Consider the following 19,054-nt stretch of genomic DNA (forward strand, 5'->3'; position numbering starts at 1 on the left):
CATGTCTGATGATTCTGTATTCTCTTTCTTACAGTATCTGGACACCATTAAGCTGACCTGATGAGTTTTACTATAGAAACCAGAAGTTTCCCACTCCCTTGCTTTGAGGACCCAGATAGCAAACGAACAATTAATCAATGTTCAACATTGCTATTGGGTTGAAGTCTTAACCGTGATTCAACATTGAAAAGAAGACATTGAATCAACATTTTGATTTGTTATGATCTACAATGCAATGCTTCTAATTCTAAAGTTTTTATAATTAGCAAAAGACATACGGCCATCTACTTGCATTGTGCACAGCATTTGGAGATAAATAAAAGCCTATTTTTGCCATGTAAAATATTTTAAAAAATCTCTATTTGTTTTGATTATGAAGTGAATTTCTATGTCATTATTTTTGAGTTATTTTTGAGTCAATATAAAATGTAACTGTTTTAATGGTATATTAAATAATATTAATAACATGAAAAATAAATGCTGGTGTGTGGACCAGTCACATCAACAGTCTCTACGCACACGCCCCTCCCCTTCGGAGCAGGCCTTCTGGAATTTTCCACAGAACAGAGGAGTGTGCTCCATGACAGGTAGGTAACAGTTGTTTGAGTTAGCTAGCTATCTTTTTCCATTAATTAAATTTAAAAGAACAATTAATATAAATTTTTCTATAGCCTTAGTTTACCAGTGTCAAAAATCAGATGTTAAACATTACGCAGATAGCAAGATGACATTGATTCAATTGAATCAACATCAGTCATTATCATTGAATTGATTTCTGATGTTGATTCAGCATTGAAACTGCTCGTTATATCTGATATTGAATAAATGTTGAATAAACAACCGAGGCCAACACAAAATCAACACTTATTCAACATTGAATTACCATCAGGAATAATCATTAAATCAATATTGATTTCTGATGTTGATTAAACATTGAAACTGCATGTTATGTCCGACATTCAATACATGTTAATTAAACAACCAAGGCAAACCCAAAATCAACTTTTTTTTTTTTTTTTTTTTTTTTTAGAAAGCACCGACAACATTCCCCCAGAGGCAGGCAGAGAAAGACCTGTGAACACGGCCCCTCCAGGAGCAGTGCAGTCCCAGGGCCGCATTTCCTAGTGACCCCCGCATGCCCGCCCCAGCGGGCGGGAGGGGTAGACCCTGGACAGCGCCCCCCCAACCAAGGAGCGCAGGTCCAGGGAAACCAGAGGAAACAGAGCACCCCCTAGGATGCCCCCTTTCCCGCCGAGGAGCCCCAAGACGCCCTGGACCACAACCGCCCAGGGAAGCGGGCCAACAGCCACGCCGGAGCACCAAGCCGGGCCACCAAGCCGGGCCCCGAAACCCCAAGGCGCCCCCCCCCCCCCCCCCCCCCCGGAGTGGAGCAGTAACCACAGGGGAGCAGCCGGGAGAGGACCGGGCACGACAGGCCCCCAACCCAGAACCAGCTGTCCTCACACATACACTCAAACTCATATTTACTTTCACCTCCATATATAGACCCCTACATACATACACACAACCCCTTATATACACCTGTAAAGGTATGTCTCTTTCTCAGTAGAAAGCACCTTCTTGTGTTCGGCAATGAGCGGAGGGTCACGGAGGATCACCTGAGACTAATCTTCAATTGAGTGTAACACTCTGCAGAGAAGTGTGTGGCAGGGAGCTCCCGGAACAATTGAGGAACAAACAACTCTCTTAGAAATAGGAGGAGTTTATTCAAACAGGCAGGCTGTATCTCAAATGTTCAAAGATGAGAGGGCGCTCCTCTCATTTATACATACACAGACCATCCCTGTGCACGCAAGCAGCAGGGTGGGCTCAAGATTGCTATTCTAACATAGGTAATAAATTCTACCCTATATGGAAATAACACCTTCTTCTCACAAGTAAGAAAATTCTGCAGACCGAGCATAATTCTTCTGCATGTCGCATAGTGGACAGGAAGCACAATACCTGAAAGGAAATGATAAGCCTGCGTTTGGCATACTAAGACCTTTCACATACAGGGTGAAAGGACCTTTCACATACAGTGAGACAGGGGGGTAAAATGAGGTGACAAGGGTCACAGAGAACATAGGAGAGGACACAATGTTCACAAGGTTTTGAGTACATGATGAGTATAAAAGACATAATATTCCTTCAATCCCCTCTTTTGTGATTAAATGCAATAACATCACAACACGTTAATACATTTTGCAAATGCATAGATAATGAGTGGTCTGCTAGACTTTCAGGAGCGGACGCTTCATCTCATGGGGTCGAGCTTGTATCAAGGCATCGGCCATAGCCCACATCCTATTCATCAGACACCTGAAAAGACAGGGACCACAGCACAGCAACAGCAAAACAATAACAACAATAGGAATGGCCATAGCAATATATGGAGTCATCCATCCAAACAATGTTCCCCACATAGACCAGGAATTACTACCGGTCTCATCATCCGTTAGATCCCTCGCTACCTGCTTCATTTTCTCAACGGCAGTGGTAATTGATCCGTGCTCATCATCGTTAGCAGGAATGTACGTACAACATTGATCACCAACTAAGGCACAAACTCCACCTTGTGCAGCAAGCAAAATATCTAAAGCCATACGATTCTGAATCGTGGTTAGTCTTAAGGCAGTAAGCTCAGCCTTAACTCCTATGACAGCTTGGTTAGTAGCGTTTATATACGTTGCTAGTCGGTAATGAGTTTCTTCTACATGGTTCCAGATTCGGGCCACCCCGACCTGCGGAAAAAAACTGGTCCAGAACCTGGTCATGTACGGCTCAAGCTGATGTTCGGGCGGGGGAAAACCTTGACTGGAATGTCGCTTCACTCTTCTACTTCGTTTAGCTGGCTTAAAGGGACTACTAGAGACCATTGTTACTGAGCCTCGTAGTTCTGTGAAGGCACATCGCCCCCCCCAGCTGTAGGGGAGGGATAAGTAAACATTATATCCGCAGACCCAGACCCAATCCATATATTTATCTACCCTCATGGTCCCTCGGTAGTCGGGGGCTACCGCAGAGCCGTTAACAGAGCAGTTCAACGAACAATCTTCCCTTACAATAATACTGCAATGAGTTTTATGCACTTTACCTACGGGGTTACTACCGTTTCTCTGAAAGCAATACGGGAAGACAGAATTAGGCCCCATCAAGGCCTTAAAAGCTTGAACACGCACGAGGGTACTGTCGGGTGACTGCCAAGTTGTGTACAGGTCAATTTTACGAGCTCTAGTCCTTTTCTGACAAGTCGGCTCATTATTGTTATGTTTACCACACCACAGGGTCGATTCATAATCTAAACAACGATCTGCTAAGCAGCCAGCTTTTACTGCCACAAGTGTGTCAGTTTCAGTGGGGATGTCGGGTCGTACGGAGGATGTGGAAGTACTAGTGGGCATAATGTGGCACACGTAACATGACTCATTAGTGGTTTGTCGGGCGGTCCAGTTCGCATACTGCCAAAAAACATTATCATGGGGAAAACCAAAAACATTATTACCACAGTTCAAGATAAGGCAGAGAGGGCCCGTGACCGAAATCATAATCGTTAGGGTCAAATGGCATCCCCAGATTGGGGGGCTTCCTAGAGCCATCAGGCAAACGGGGTATACGTACACAGCGTCTGATGCACGTGACCTCTAGAGGGCCTTCCGAAGGAAGGTCTGCCCAATAAAAATATGAAAAATCTACACCTGGTACTTGTGAGGGTTCCAACCTCAGGATACTAGCACCAATGTACAGAAGACTCAGTATCACATCTTTGACATCCTCAGGGACGGGAGCTGGTGGTGGTTCCTCTGTCGGGTAGTCCTCGGCAGTGGATAGAAGGATTTCAGTTCCCGGAGGAAAGGCGACTGTCCATGGGGGAAGAAAAACCCACTCAATCATTAGTACCTGTAAACACAGAAGGATGAGGTGGAACAGAATACAATCATGCAAGCATATATACATGAACCCGAGTGACTTCTACCAGACGGTTAGTAGGTCATTTCAGGAGCTTTCTTCACGCGGGTAGCATGGATCCACTGTGGAAATAATTCAGTTAGAACGGCGGTTCGGGTAACAGCGAGGACAGTAGTGGGCTCGCTATAAATAGCTTCTGAGAAGCATTTTCGCTCGAATTTCTTTACTAGGACTTGTTCTCCTACACGAAATTCGTGAGTGTGTGTCTTAGGTGGATCTGCCATAAGATGGTTAATCTTTTCCCAATAATCATTCAATGTGGTCATGAGCCCATGACTGTACTCACTCAGGTGTATATCTAGGTCCGTCATTCCTACTGAAGCCATCCCTTTTCTCCAAGGGATGGGGAAGGGTCTGCCCAAAACAACCTCATACGGTGAGAGATTATCGAGAGATTTTACGCCTGTCATTCGAATTTCGGCCAGTACTACGGGAAGGATTTGTGCCCAGTCCTGGGTGTTGCAGTTTTGCATTGCCTTCCTTAATTTATTTTTTATGGTTCGATTAGTTCTCTCTACCATTCCGGACGACTGAGGGTGGTATGGGATATGAAATGCCCATTTAATTTGGAGCTCCTTCGCTAAGAGCTGAGTTACTTTGGAAGTAAAGGGAGTTCCTTTATCAGAGTCTATTCCCAAAGGAATGCCATATCTAGGAATGATTTCTTGTTGTAGTTTAGTAACCACAGTTTGTGCATTTTCCTTGGCGCATGGGAATGCTTCAATCCATCTGGAGAACTTATCCACCATGACCAGGAGATACTTGTATGGGCCTCGCTTAGGCATGTGTGTAAAATCAATCTGCCATTCTTGGAATGGAGTTTCTGGTTTAGGTAACGTTTGGTGTGACGCCTTAGGTTTTGTTATGTTATTACGTGCGCAAATCAAACATCTATCCAAAATTATGGACACATCTTCTCTTAGGTTCTTTATGCAAAATAATTTCTCCATATCACCTATCACCCCTCTTCGTTCACGATGAGAAACACCGTAAAAATCGGGAACGAGGAAAGGAACACAGTGTCGCGGAAGACACAAACGACCTGTGTCGTCGGTGATAGGAACAGAAAGTTCACCTGATTTGGCACCCATAGTGGCCCAAAATGAGACATCATCTGGCGTGGCTGAAGCCTGAACAACAGAAATAGACACGCCAGGCAACAATGCACTAGTAGAGGCTGCCTGTGACACAGCAGCAACGTTCAAACTGGGGCAGAGGGGCGCGGAGGACGCGGCCTTAGCTGCGCGGTCGGCCAAGTTGTTTCCCCTAGTCTCAAACGCGTCATTAGTCTGGTGTGCACGAACTTTAACAATGGCAAGAGAGGATGGTAAATGTGAGGCAGCAATGAGATCATTCACAAGGGAATGATGTGAAATCGGTTTACCATCTGCGGACAGAAAACCACGTGCCTGCCAAATACCTCCAAAGTCATGTGCTACCCCGAAGGCATAACGTGAGTCAGTATAAATGGTGACGTCGTCATCAGCAGCTAACTGGCATGCTCGGGTCAGAGCAAATAGCTCAGCAGCTTGTGCAGAGTTGAACGGCAAACTGTGTGCTTCTAGGACCCGCTCCGGAAGTTCGCACACTGCATAGGAACACAGAAAAACACCATCAGCAGGTTTTGAACACGAGCCATCAACAAAGAGGTGGCGGCCCTTAGACAAAGGTGTCGATTTGAGGTCAGGTCTGATGCTGGTTTCGAAACTGATGTGAGGTAGACATTCATGTTCCCCATCCTCGTGAGGGGGGCATATAGTGAGCAGACGTGAAAGGGCCGAAGCCACATTGTCAAGGGAAGTATGTGGTCGCACAGTGAGATTTTCAGTTCCTGTCAATATAGCTTCATACCCGCTGCGCCTCTGGGCAGATAGGTGTTGTGTATTCAGATGTCTAAGAACATATTGTACCTGGTGGGTGGTGTGCAAGATGAGGGGATGCGACAGCACAATTTTTTCCGCATCTGTCACCATAACAGCGCAGGCAGCAATAGCCCTGAGGCAGGAGGGCAAACCACAGGCAGTGTTATCTAACGTTTTAGAGAGGAACGCACAAGGCCTCATACCCCCCCCCCCGTGCTCCTGAGCCAACACCGCGGAGGCGACCCCCCCCTCTTCTGTCACCCATAGGTGGAACGGCAGTTCGTAATTAGGCAGCCCAAGGGCGGGGGCCCTGATCAAAGAGGACTTGAGGTTCTTGAAAGCCTCTTCCATGTTGCTTGTCCACTGGATAGTCTGTCGTGGAGGATCGCTGTGGGAGTAAGCAGCACGCAACATTTTGTCATAGTGAGAACAGTCCGGTATCCACTGGCGGCAGTAATTCACAAGTCCCAGGAAAGCCATCATGTCCTGCTTTGTGTGGGGTTTAGGAGCAGCGGCAACAATTGCCACTCGGTCCTCAGACAGGGATCTGCAACCCTGTGATAAGTCATGGCCCAGGTAATGCACAGTAGTTTGACAGAACTGTAATTTGTCTTTGGATACCTTGAATCCATGTTCAGCCAGGTGGATCAGCAGTCGGACAGTCGCCTCACGACAATCAGCCTCGTTTGGAGATGATATTAATAAATCATCAGCATATTGGAGGATCACAGAGCCAGGGGGCAGGATGAGGTCACTCAGTGCATCTCGTACTGCTGCAGAAAAAACAGCAGGTGAGTCAATGAAGCCTTGTGGCAGCCTGGTCCATGTGTATTGCTGCCCCCTGTGGGTAAAGGCGAACAGAGGTTGTGTGTCTGGTTCAACAGGGATGCTAAAGAAAGCAGAACAAATATCTACCACACTAAAGTGTGTATGATGATGTGGAATAGAGGACATAATAGCGGGAACATCAGGTACAATAGGAGCTCGTGGGACGACAATTTCGTTAATTCGCCTCAAATCTTGAGTGAATCTCCACGACCCATCTGGTTTAGGAACTGGGTTGACTGGTGTGTTGTACGGGCTGTGACATGGTGTGATTACTCCCTTGGCAAGGAGGTCGGACAGAACAGCGTCGATGCCCAGAGCCTTTTCCTCAGATATGGGGTACTGTTTAACATAAACAGGTTTAGTGTTGTATTTAATAGCAGCTTCGTATGGGACACAGTTAACGAAACCAACATCATTCCGGTGTAATGCCCAAACAGAATTAGGAACCGTTTCTAGTTCCGGGGAGGAAAGGGGGACCGAAACACAGCTGTGGTTTTTGAAAGTTGGGTTGCCTATATGCAGCGCGGAAGTCTCGGAGGTTGACACTGTCAGGCGGGATCCGCTGAAAGAGAGGCACAGACCCAGTTTACTCATCAAGTCACGTCCTAACAGATTAAATGGACACTGTGGCATATATACAAAATCATGCTGAAATCTAAGCTGATCCTCATTAAGCAGACACAGCAGTGGGGGTGTAAAGAATGAATCAAAAGGTTGTCCATCAATTCCCACAGAGCAAATGGACCGAGAGGACAACGGTCCCTCGTATGTAGAGCCCAGAGATGACAAGGTAGCTCCGGTATCCACTAGAAAAGGGTATAGCTGATTATTAACTACCAAAGTTATAACAGGTAGGTCTGAGTTTAAGGGCGAAGTACTTGTACTAGTAAAGCATGCATGATTAACCTGGATACCCGGAGCAGGCTCTTGGCCCTGTGGGCAGCCCTAACGGCGGTATGGGCTGGTTTCATCCGGAGCCCAGTGTGGAGGGGGCGCCACACCGGGTGGAGCAGGAGGGAGAGCAGGGGGGTGTGTCCCGTATAGTGGTTGGCGAGGGGGAGGAGTGGGCTGCCAGGTTGGAACAACCTGTTCTCCATCTCGCAGCCGTTTCCTGCACTCTTCCTGCCAATGTCCCTCTTTCTTACAATAATGACACTTACCCGGTCTGCGGTTTACTGGTGCTTGCTGCTGAGCGTTACCATGACTACGGCCCCCTCCTTTCTTTCTCCGGGATGGACCGGGTTGTCGCACGGGTGCACCTGCTTGCACACTCAAACAGGCTTTATTAGTTTTTTTCTCAAACATGCCATCAGATTCCAACACTCGTAATTTCTTCTCAATCTCACCAAGTACCGAGGACCCGCGATCGGCCAAGTGAGTTTTCAAAACCTCGATCACCTCGGGTCTGCAATTGGCTATGAACGTATTCACAAACAAAGCATTCGGCGCGTTCAGATTAACATCCATATTTCCCATATGTATCCACGTATCAACAAACCTCGTCCAAAACTTAGTAATAGGCTCTTTTAGCTCCTGTTTACAGTTAGTCACTTGTGTGAGATCTCCCCTTTTTCGTCTTTTCTCACATAAATAATCACATAACTTTTTTCCCATTCTCGCAACTTCCTTGGGGTCGCTCCAAATATATTTCGTTTCAATCTCGCATATCTGTACACAGCGCTCGGGTGTAGCTTGGTCTGAGGGTGATGCCTCGGCTTCATCCTCTTTTACTTTTCCCTTTTCAACCTGGCTACGGGTCACTGCTCTGCCCTTTTCAGAACTATACTCCTTCGTCTTTTTCTTTCTATTAACGGGTATATCATGTTTAGGGTGTAACTGGGGCACCCCCTCGATAAGGTGGTCTTCATCATACTCATCTCCCATGGCTTGGGACAGTATAAACCGATAATCTGGTCCACCCAATTGCTGATTACGGGTTAACCGAACCAGTGTCTGAGTGAACCGTACGGGGTCCGAATTCGGATCGGGCAGCATTTTTAAGATCCCCCGCAAAGCTGTGACATCAGGGGGAGTAATTTCAACTCCCGCTGAACTGGTTGCCCATGCCATGCCCACGTTAGCGGGGGCGCGCGGTGGCCAGGGCGGTGGATCGGGGCGATCGCCAGAGTCATATTCTGGTTCTGAGTCGGAATCAGAATCAGAATCAGAGCTGTCTTGCTTCATCGGTTTCGGAGGTCGGGGCGGACGAGCTGCAGCTTTTCGCTGTACAGCCGGTGTCGCGACATTTAGTGCGGTGAGATCGGGATAAAGAGTGGTGACGGGCTTAACAGGTGTTTCAGCCTTTTTAACAGGCTTATCCTCCTGCTTCTCATACGGCGGAGGCAGCGGAGCACTTGGTGCAGACGCGCTGACAGTCGGTTTAACTTTTGATTTAGATTTCGCGTTGACTTTAACTTTAGGTTTAGGAATGGCTTTTAACACAGCGTTTGGAACAAATATTTTCTTTGCCTCATTCCAGGGCTCTCTCATATCATACCAGCATTTATAACATTCCTCCATATAAGGGTAATCCCATTCGGGATCTCCCAACGACTCGTGTATCATACGGTAAGCACTAGACAGATACCCAGCATCGAACGTACCCTGTCTCGGGTAGGACGGTATCTGCGGGACGGACTCTGTCCATCCAGCTAAATTATCTAGATACGGTGTAACAAAGTACGCGAGTCTGCATCTATTCATCCACTGTGCAGGGGTTTCATTGAGTTCAGGCTTAGGGAATGACGTACCCATGATGTACAGTAATATACTTATCACGCGGCGGTGATACACAGACAGACAATCAGACCAACAAAAAAACCAGCACTTCTCTTTTGCAGACGTGTAATTTAATTCAACAAATTATTTTACTTGTAACTACGTTTCTCAAGAGAAAACCGATGGTTTCTCGAGAACTTCTCCGTCTCCTTCCCCTGGGGAAGGTCAGACTCGCTCCCTCGTAATTAGTGATCCCGTCAATCAGGCAGTCAAAAAATCAAATTTATGTCTTACCTGAGAGAAGGGATCACGTCGGGGTCACCACTTGTAAAGGTATGTCTCTTTCTCAGTAGAAAGCACCTTCTTGTGTTCGGCAATGAGCGGAGGGTCACGGAGGATCACCTGAGACTAATCTTCAATTGAGTGTAACACTCTGCAGAGAAGTGTGTGGCAGGGAGCTCCCGGAACAATTGAGGAACAAACAACTCTCTTAGAAATAGGAGGAGTTTATTCAAACAGGCAGGCTGTATCTCAAATGTTCAAAGATGAGAGGGCGCTCCTCTCATTTATACATACACAGACTATCCCTGTGCACGCAAGCAGCAGGGTGGGCTCAAGATTGCTATTCTAACATAGGTAATAAATTCTACCCTATATGGAAATAACACCTTCTTCTCACAAGTAAGAAAATTCTGCAGACCGAGCATAATTCTTCTGCATGTCGCATAGTGGACAGGAAGCACAATACCTGAAAGGAAATGATAAGCCTGCATTTGGCATACTAAGACCTTTCACATACAGGGTGAAAGGACCTTTCACATACAGTGAGACAGGGGGGTAAAATGAGGTGACAAGGGTCACAGAGAACATAGGAGAGGACACAATGTTCACAAGGTTTTGAGTACATGATGAGTATAAAAGACATAATATTCCTTCAACACCCTTATCATGTATACACCTACACACATCCATATACACACCCAAACTCACCCTCATATATAGACCCTCACACATATACACCTACACGCACATGTACATCCACTACAACATACATTCCCACACACATTCACCCACACCCATATACACTCTTATGGGTATATATACACCCCCAGTGTACTTACACATTCACCCCAATATATACACACACACCCATATATTCCCTCCTACCCACCCAACACGTACTCAAAAAATCAACTCTTTTAATCAAAAGATAAATGCAGTGAAATTGATTAAAAGTTTATTTTTAGGTGATTCAATGTTGATTCAAACCATAAAACAACTTAAGGCCCCTATAATCTATACACGGCCTCAGGCCCCCATGTTTCTTCCCAACAAAGAAAAAACCCTACGCCTGCAGGGGAGGTGGATGGCCGAATGAGCTCTGCAGCCAGGGACTCCTGAATGTAGGCTTCCATCGTTTTTTGCTCGGGTACCACGAGGGAAAAACCTGACCATGCAGAGGAGTGGTTCCAGGCAGCAGGTCAATTGCTATGCAGGTCAATTGCGATCAAGGGGCTCAGGCGGCCTTTTGTTGCTGCAGGCGCTTTTGGTATTTAAACAGAAACCTTGACAAAAACCGATCCCCACTGCCTGACTGACAGGTTAAGCCAGTCGACCTCTGGGTTGTGATGCTGTAGCCAGAGGAGACAGAGTATTAATCACGTCTCAGGAGCACTGATGATGTACGGGGTTATACGCTCAGCATGGCCCCCTATTTTCATAGTCATCGGGATGGTTTGGTTAGCGATCTCCACTGAAACAAGCGACCGTCCATCAACCGCTGCCACAGTGAGGGGCATCCCCAATTGTACCAAGGGAATCTGTAGGTCTAGAGCAGCATCAATGAAATTCTCTGCCGCACCCGAGTCGACGAATGCGAGCAACCTGTGTTCGTCGGCTCCACGCCAAGACAGAATCACATGGAGCAAACCAGAATGGGTTGTTGGAGGTCTCCCTTCTACCAGTGGACCTGCACTTTTCCCTTTAAATCAGGGCATTCAGCACGTTTTGCTCCTCTTGTCTAAAATATAGGCAGCGACGCCCTAGTATGCCCTAGTATGTCTCTCCTGTTGTGTCAGGCAGGTATGGCCTAACTGCATGGGCTGGTCTTGACTGTTCTGTCTAGTCTTATCTTCCTCAGGGACCGGGTTTGACGGTATATGAGGCGACCACGAGCTGGGGCCGACGTCGCTGTTTCTGTTCGCGCAGCTTGTTATCTACCCAAACAGTAAGGTTTATGCAGGAGTCTAAGCTGTCAAACGGCTAATTCGTCTTTTAACTCCTTTTTTAACCCCTCCTGGTAGGCGGCCAATAAGGCTGAAGCTCCCCACCCGCTCTCGGTGGCCAGCGCCCTGAATTCCAAGGAGTAATTAGACATGGAACGTTTGCCTAGGCGTATGCGTAGCAACCGGGTGCCCACTATGTCCCCAGAGGCGGGGTGAAAGAATGCATCATGCATGGCCTGGGAAAACTGTTCATAAGATGCACACAGTTCAGTTTGGTTCTCCTAGACAGGTGTTGCCCAGGCTAGTGCCTTGCTCAAGAGGAGTGCGAGCACAGAAGCTACCTTGGCTTTATCAGTACGAGGGAATCACGAGGGTTGTTGCTCAAAAATAAGAGAGCACTGAAGTAAAAAGCCCCTACATTTCTCCAGATCCCTAGGGTAATGTCTATGCTGGTAGGGCGCGCTCTAACTGAGCTAAGGCAGCAGAGGACTCGGGGGTAGGAGAGCTGCTGTAACGTCTTCTTCAACTGTCCCCTCTGTGATTCTTACCTTTTAGTTTCACCTTTGTGTAGTGTTAGCCCCACTCTCTGTCATAACTCACCCACTGAAGCGTTTTCGAGTTTCTTTAATGATTAAGTTTGGTTATATTCCCTGATGTTGGATCTCCTGGCGTAAGTCATGTCTGTCTGTTTTCCGTGTTTGAATCAGGCTGATCTGTCGGGTTGTTTATTTAGCGTTAGTTCTTTGTCCTTAGTTGTTGATTCGTGCTTATCTAGCATCTCCAGCTCCTTTCAATCTCGTGTGACCAAAGATTAGGTGAAGTTGCCAATTGCCTTCTGTCCTAAGTTTGTCTTGTTAGTTTGGTTAGGCTTAGTGTTCATACTCCCTGTGTTTAACACTAGGAACCCGACGGCCGCGAAAATTTTCGCAAGGCTTAGTAAGGTCCATGTAGCCCACTCCCCTGCTGTGAAGAGATTAACGCCCATTGTCTTGGTAATGCGGTGGAAGCGTCTCACCCCCAGCTCATACGCCTGCCAAAGCACAAGCGGCTCACCTCCAAGCTCATACAAGGCACCAAACGTGATACTTCACGAAAAACTTGGTTACAAACAAGCAGACTGTATATGTTACCGATCCTACAACAAACAGCGGAAATTTTGTAGACTCGTGTTTCAAAAGATACAATTCAAGCGCACGTAGAGAGTTTCTCAAATGAGTCCCGTCAAACAATAAAAATAAATAAAATTGTCTGAACCTCTTTGTATATTGTTTGAAGCTCTTTGTATATTTACTACACTATATAATATTTGTTACACTTTCTGTTTCCGCGTTTGAATTCGCGTTTGAAAAGCTAAGAAATTATATGGCGCAATTATATATATGGCTGATAAATGTTGTGATCTAAACAGCAGACTGGAAAAGGAGAGGAAAAGACAGGAAGAACAAATTCATGTGCTGTAAAACAACTTTATTTTGATCAAACATGGATGTCTATTCCGGGTTTCTTGAAGTGGAATGTCAAGAAAGTTGAGGGTGTCTTGAAGTTGAGGGTGTACTCGCCAGATGCACTTGCCGCATGCAACACACGCGTTGATGCTGTGGAGAACAATTCAAGGTACACCTTACATTTTGAATAAAATCTTTCAGGTCCATGATGTCAACGGCGCACTGCAAAGAACAAATACAAAGAAGTACATGTTATATTTTGAATAAATTCATTCATGTATGTCCGACATCGCTCCAACTGGACAGAGGACTGCTCGTAGAAATAGGATTGCAACGAATGCCATAAACTCGCTGACCGACAAACTACAGCTGCTGTCTGTTCTGCGGGCTTCATGGACAGTGCAGTCTGTGATGATTCGCAGCATCTCCATGTCGAGCAAACACAGAAAACTGCAGTCTGCTTGTGATCCTACGCTGTATTAGTAAAAGTAAACAAATGACGCTAGGTAAATTACACGTACTAAATATCATTCAAACACAAGCAGAAACACTGGAAAGAAATATGAAGTTACTATACCTTTGCATGCTCTGTAGGCCCGGACGGCTCAACAAATGTTGAATTAGGCGAACAGCTGCTGACACGAGAGCGTGCGATGCCAACCTTCTCCCAAACAGTTCCATCTTTTGCCCGTACGGTTGGTGCAGGTGTGGTGTCAGCCTGTGTCCGTCTCTTCCTTGGAGGGCTCTGTTGTACCTCATCCGATGTACTGCTTCTTTCTTCATCGGATGAATCGCTGGTCAAAAAACAGGAGGGTCCTTCTCCCGCATCGGACTCACAGCAGTCCTCGTTGGTCAGCAAAGCCGCAACTTCTTGACCGGTGAACGTCCTCTGTCTTGCCACGGTGTTTTGCGTCGTCTCCACACAGGATAGTAGTGAAAATGTAAGTCGCCTGCCTTTGGGTTTCAGCTTTTATCATGACTCTGAAGAACACACCCACAACAGCGCATACTAATTATACTTTATTATAATAGGTGGCGCTTCACACATAACGCCGAAACCGAAACCGGGCTAATCCCCTGCATACACGGGAACAATAAAAGTTGATTGGACCCGTGATAATGGTTCACGGCAATCCGTGAATATCAGTCAAACACAAGCATAAACACTGCAAAAAATATTATATTACTATGCTGTATGAGTAAAAATAAATAAATGACGCTAAGTTATTTACACAAACGAAATATCTTATTTACACAAACGAAATATCAGTCAAACACAAGCATAAACACTGCAAAAAATATTATATTACTATGCTGTATGAGTAAAAATAAATAAATGACGCTAAGTTATTTACACAAACGAAATATCTTATTTACACGAACGAAATATCAGTCAAACACAAGAAAACACAAAAAATATTATATTACTATGCTGTATGAGTAAAAATAAATAAATGACGCTAAGTTATTTACACAAACGAAATATCTTATTTACACGAACGAAATATCAGTCAAACACAAGCATAAACACTGCAAAAAATATTATATTACTATGCTGTATGAGTAAAAATAAATAAATGACGCTAAGTTATTTACATGAACGAAATATCTTATTTACACAAACGAAATATCAGTCAAACACAAGCATAAACACTGCAAAAAAATATTATGTTACTATGCTGTATGAGTAAAAATAAGTAAATGTACAAATAAATATTACTTTACTATACCTTTATTACTTTGTTGCTGCTATTGAAGTGCATACACAAGAAAATCTGGGACGCTTGCTTCATACATAACGCCAATACCACGCTAATGATAATGTGTTTCACGGGAACAATATGGACCCGTGATAATGGTTGGTTCAGCCATGTAAATGTGTGGCGCTATTGAAGTGCATGCACAAGAAAATCTGAGACGCTTGCTTCATACATAACGCCAATACCACGCTAATGATAATGGTTCACCGCTCTAAATAATACTTATGTCAATATGTAGCGCTTCACACATAACGCCGAAACAGGGCTAAACTTTATTTATTTATTTTAGACTACAAACTAGACCTGGTGCACACAGACTGCACACAGACTAGACCTGGTGCACCACAGAGCTCCTGCCACAGAGCTCCTGCCTGTCTTTCTGCTCCTGTCTTGCTCTGAAATTAACATATGTATGGTCCTGCTAATTGGGCAGGAGAAGGAGGGGTGATGTCCTCAGAACCTTGAAATCTCAGGAGTTCCAGTGTTAAAATACGTGTTTCATCTGGGTTGTGTTAGTTTATCTTTAGTACTCCGGTTTAATATGTCTTCATCAGGTTAATCGGATTCATGTCCCTATGTAGATGCTGGCCAAATTTATTTAGTAATCAGTCTCATAAAATTACCTACGAAATGGCAGACGAAGTTTAGACAGTGTTAAATTTACCCAATTTGATATAAACTCAATTAAACTAAGGTCTCCACTCCTTGTGGTCAACCCCCATAGCCCAATTTGTTTGATTAACAAACTATAAATCTGAAGGCTACAGTTCAAATAATAGTTCTGGCTTCAGGTTGTAGCTGGGAAGCAACAACTCAGACGACAGCATATAAACATAAAAACATTTATTTATCACAAACCATAATAAAAAGCATAGCAAACAAATGGGACAACAGGATAGGCTATGGCAAGGGTCACCAACACCGAGAGGACGTCACGAGTCGCCTGCGGGCTTGTTTTAAAAATAGCTCACTATAGTGCCATGCACCAAAGCGCTGCATCGTTTATGTTTTTGCTACTCTAGCGGTCTTCCCGCTTAGCAATTGACACTCGCACACGCACAACTTTCGTTCCAACACAACCCCCCCCCCCCCCCCCCCGGTCAACAACTTTACATTCGATTGATGCGTATTCATCTGGTAGCCCTCCGCAATAATTTGTATCCAAGAAGTAGCTCCCAGTTCCAAAACATTGTGACCCCTGGGCTAGAGTGTGTGTGTGTGCTTGTGTAGTTATGTGCGTGTGTGTGTGTGTGTGTGGACATGTATTCGAGTGTGTGCGTGTGTGCATGTGTACGTGCATATGGAGGAGGAGATCTTTTAGACAAAGAAACTCGACGGCACAAAAACCAAACCGAGCTCTCCACTACAGCCATGAACACAACACAAATGTTCTCTAACCAAGACACGGTATTGTCAGTCACTATACAACCCCAATGAGAGTGGGACACACGTTTAACTATGATATGAAGTACTTGGTACTAACTATGAAGTTTGAAGTGAATGAATTAGTAAAATTAACCGAATACCTCAAACTAGTACAGTTTAACATGAACGTAAGCATAAGCACAGATGTAAACAAACATTCACATTCGACAAGCATAAGATATTGCTCTAAGTCTGCCCAGATGCACAGTCTTACTTTGCTTTGTTCATCCGCGGCCCATGCAGTAGGCCAGGCAGCCTCTTGAGGAGGACTCCTTTGTGTGCTTTTGTGAAGAAGATTCCGATGGATCGCGCTGCTCTATCCAGGGGAAGTTGTGGTGACCGATCAATCGGCAGTCGGTTGCGTGGTCTCCCGGGTAAGTGTTCGCTGTCGACTTTAAGATGAATTCGCGGAGGTCTGGTAGACCTGTGAATGTTCAAACAGTGCTTAATTACCGTTGGCTAGCTGAAGCGGTTAGGTTTTGGCGAACTCTGCCAAAGAAATAAAAGTAGCAAACTAGTTACTTCTTGCGACGGTCGTTTGTTGCACGGGGCCTGAGTGCAGAACCAATACCGCATTGTTCTCGAAGGTGTACGTGCTCTTTGTCTCTACGTAGCTACTGGGATGCAGCCAGGTAGAGAGACCAGACAAAAGGGGAATTCCCCGTTTTAAAGGGGATGATGTAGTTCCACATCTGTCCTGACTTGGGCCGTACCACTAGGGAGAGCGCCCCCCCCCCCCCCCCCCCCCCCCCCCCCCCTTTTGTCTGTGGAGGCATAGTACCTACACCTATGTGTTTGTATACACAATACACTGTGGTGGGGGCATCTTCAATAGTAATACCTGTATTTTCCGACGTCATTCTGGATGCTTGCTGGATCACAAAGACGAGAAATCATGACGAGAAATCTCGCTGAGTCACATCTCGCGAGATCTTGTGATACAAGATCTCATCACACCTCTAGTTTGTATTTGTATCTTTGAACTTTTGTCAGTCTGTTCTTTTGGTTTAATTTCGTCTTAACTCTTGTTTGCTTTGTTTAGATGGATTCGTTTTCAGCATTTGTTTATATTCTCTTATCCTGGTCTGAGTGTATGTCTGTATTGTTTTGTTTTACTAGGTTTGTTTTACGTTAAGTCACTGGATTTGCACGGTTGGCCTATACAAGGCTCCGAGTCATAAAGTTGATTGTTGTCACTTCAAAGTTGTCCTGTTGTGAACATGCCTCGTCGCTCCCGTGCTGTATGGGTCGGCACGGTGAGCCTCCAAGAGGCTTAGAGTGTTTCTGTTAATAAATTAACCTATCGCCTGCATTTGCGTCCGTCTCTTAGTTGTGAAATATTACAGCTGCTTGGGGTGACAGGTTGTTGTGCAACTTGGGTGGCAGCTTGCACGGTAGCAGTTAGGTTCTGTAATTGACCTAAAATTTGTTGGAGTGTCCGCTGGTGCCTATCATTTGCACTTGCTGTGATATGGCAATTCTCAGATCCACTATCTCTTGTGACATAGCTGCTGAGGTGGGTAGAGTATTCAACAATTTTACTTAAGTGCTGTTACTTGAACCAAATGTTACTCAAGTAAAAGTAAAAGTATGCATCCAAAAATTTACTTGAGTAAAAGTTAAAAAGTACTTTGATTAAAAGCTACTCAAGTAGTGAGTAAATGCATGAGTACTGTCTTGTGTCAATAAATTACATCATGGGAAATTGAATTACTGGAAACAATGACTTTTAATGATAACTAAAACAATTTATTATAAATAAATATAATACATAAAAATTATTATAAATAATATGTATTTTTGTTTGTTCCTAATTATTAGGCCTATGTAACTTTAATGTGTTCCACAAAGGCACTATGAGACTGTCAGCCAATACGTGTAGCTACAACTTGACGCCAACTGAATCAATTTATAGCAAACTTAATCATCATTATATTGCTAGTGTGAACTGGTTTTTAGTATTGCACTGCGTTACATTTAATAATTACATCATACAAACGTTATGCCTCAGAGATATAGCATTACTACACAATTATACATATGGCAAACTTATCGCATCGTATTTCCTCAAATTTGATGTTGAGTTCTTGTAGGCTAAAATGTCCACACGTGCGGCAGACACAACTGACAGCGCATTACATAACTGTCCTCAGTGCTTAATTTGTAAATCAAACGATGCAGGAACACAAACAGCGACATGAGACAAGGGGTCACTGAGGCCAACAATGTCACCGGATCGCACACAAAACGCAAAACTTAGGCCCACAAATGTCAAACAAGCCAATTTGTTTATATAAATAACTTTTAAATGATTTACGTGTGTTTTATAAGTGTTTTAAGTGCATAATCATTTCTTACCTTATTAGTTGTTTAGTATATAGCTTGGGACTCAACCACACTTGCACCTGCCCTAATAACATATCCACTGTCGCTGCCTTTGTTTGCTTCAAGTCTCGGTTGTTTAGTAGTACAATCAGATGCTTTTTTTTGTAAAAAAGGAAAGCAAGTTTGACTGTCTTTTCGACATATTGATCACTGTTATTTTGACAAATTGGCACCTTTGCCTGATATCTACGTAACACAAAATATTTCCCATCAACCATTTCTATTTTTTTTTGTAAAATGTAATAAATAATTATATATTTTTATTAATGACCCACATAAACTGTAAAACTGATTTGCTATTTATTTGTGTTGTTTTATTATATTTTTGTTGGTGCTGTCAATTCCAGGTGCCGTGATTAAAAGTCCTCACCAGGATTTTGCTCAAGCTTGCTAGATTTTCTAATTAGCAATCCAGGTAAAATTAGTGGAATCAACAC

General features: G+C 44.5%; 2 protein-coding genes across 5 annotated transcripts in view; both read left to right on the forward strand.

Moving 5' to 3' along the window:
* LOC143481746 (NACHT, LRR and PYD domains-containing protein 3-like) overlaps positions 1-571 on the forward strand; it is a 44,206-nt gene extending 43,635 nt beyond the window's left edge. For 3 of the 4 annotated variants that reach the window (XM_076979877.1, XM_076979876.1, XM_076979878.1), the window contains one exon: positions 35-569. In XM_076979877.1, the coding sequence (XP_076835992.1) occupies positions 35-56 (22 nt within the window). In that variant the 3' untranslated portion in view covers positions 57-569. Of the gene's footprint in view, positions 1-34 lie in introns of all 4 variants that reach the window. The other variant, XM_076979879.1, reaches the window with a different exon arrangement.
* Positions 1-19,054, forward strand: part of LOC143481735 (NACHT, LRR and PYD domains-containing protein 3-like) — a 104,429-nt gene that overhangs the window by 43,628 nt on the left and 41,747 nt on the right. The window lies entirely within an intron of this gene.

The sequence above is a fragment of the Brachyhypopomus gauderio genome, chromosome 18, assembly GCF_052324685.1.
Source record: "Brachyhypopomus gauderio isolate BG-103 chromosome 18, BGAUD_0.2, whole genome shotgun sequence".
Taxonomy (NCBI): Eukaryota; Metazoa; Chordata; class Actinopteri; order Gymnotiformes; family Hypopomidae; genus Brachyhypopomus; species Brachyhypopomus gauderio.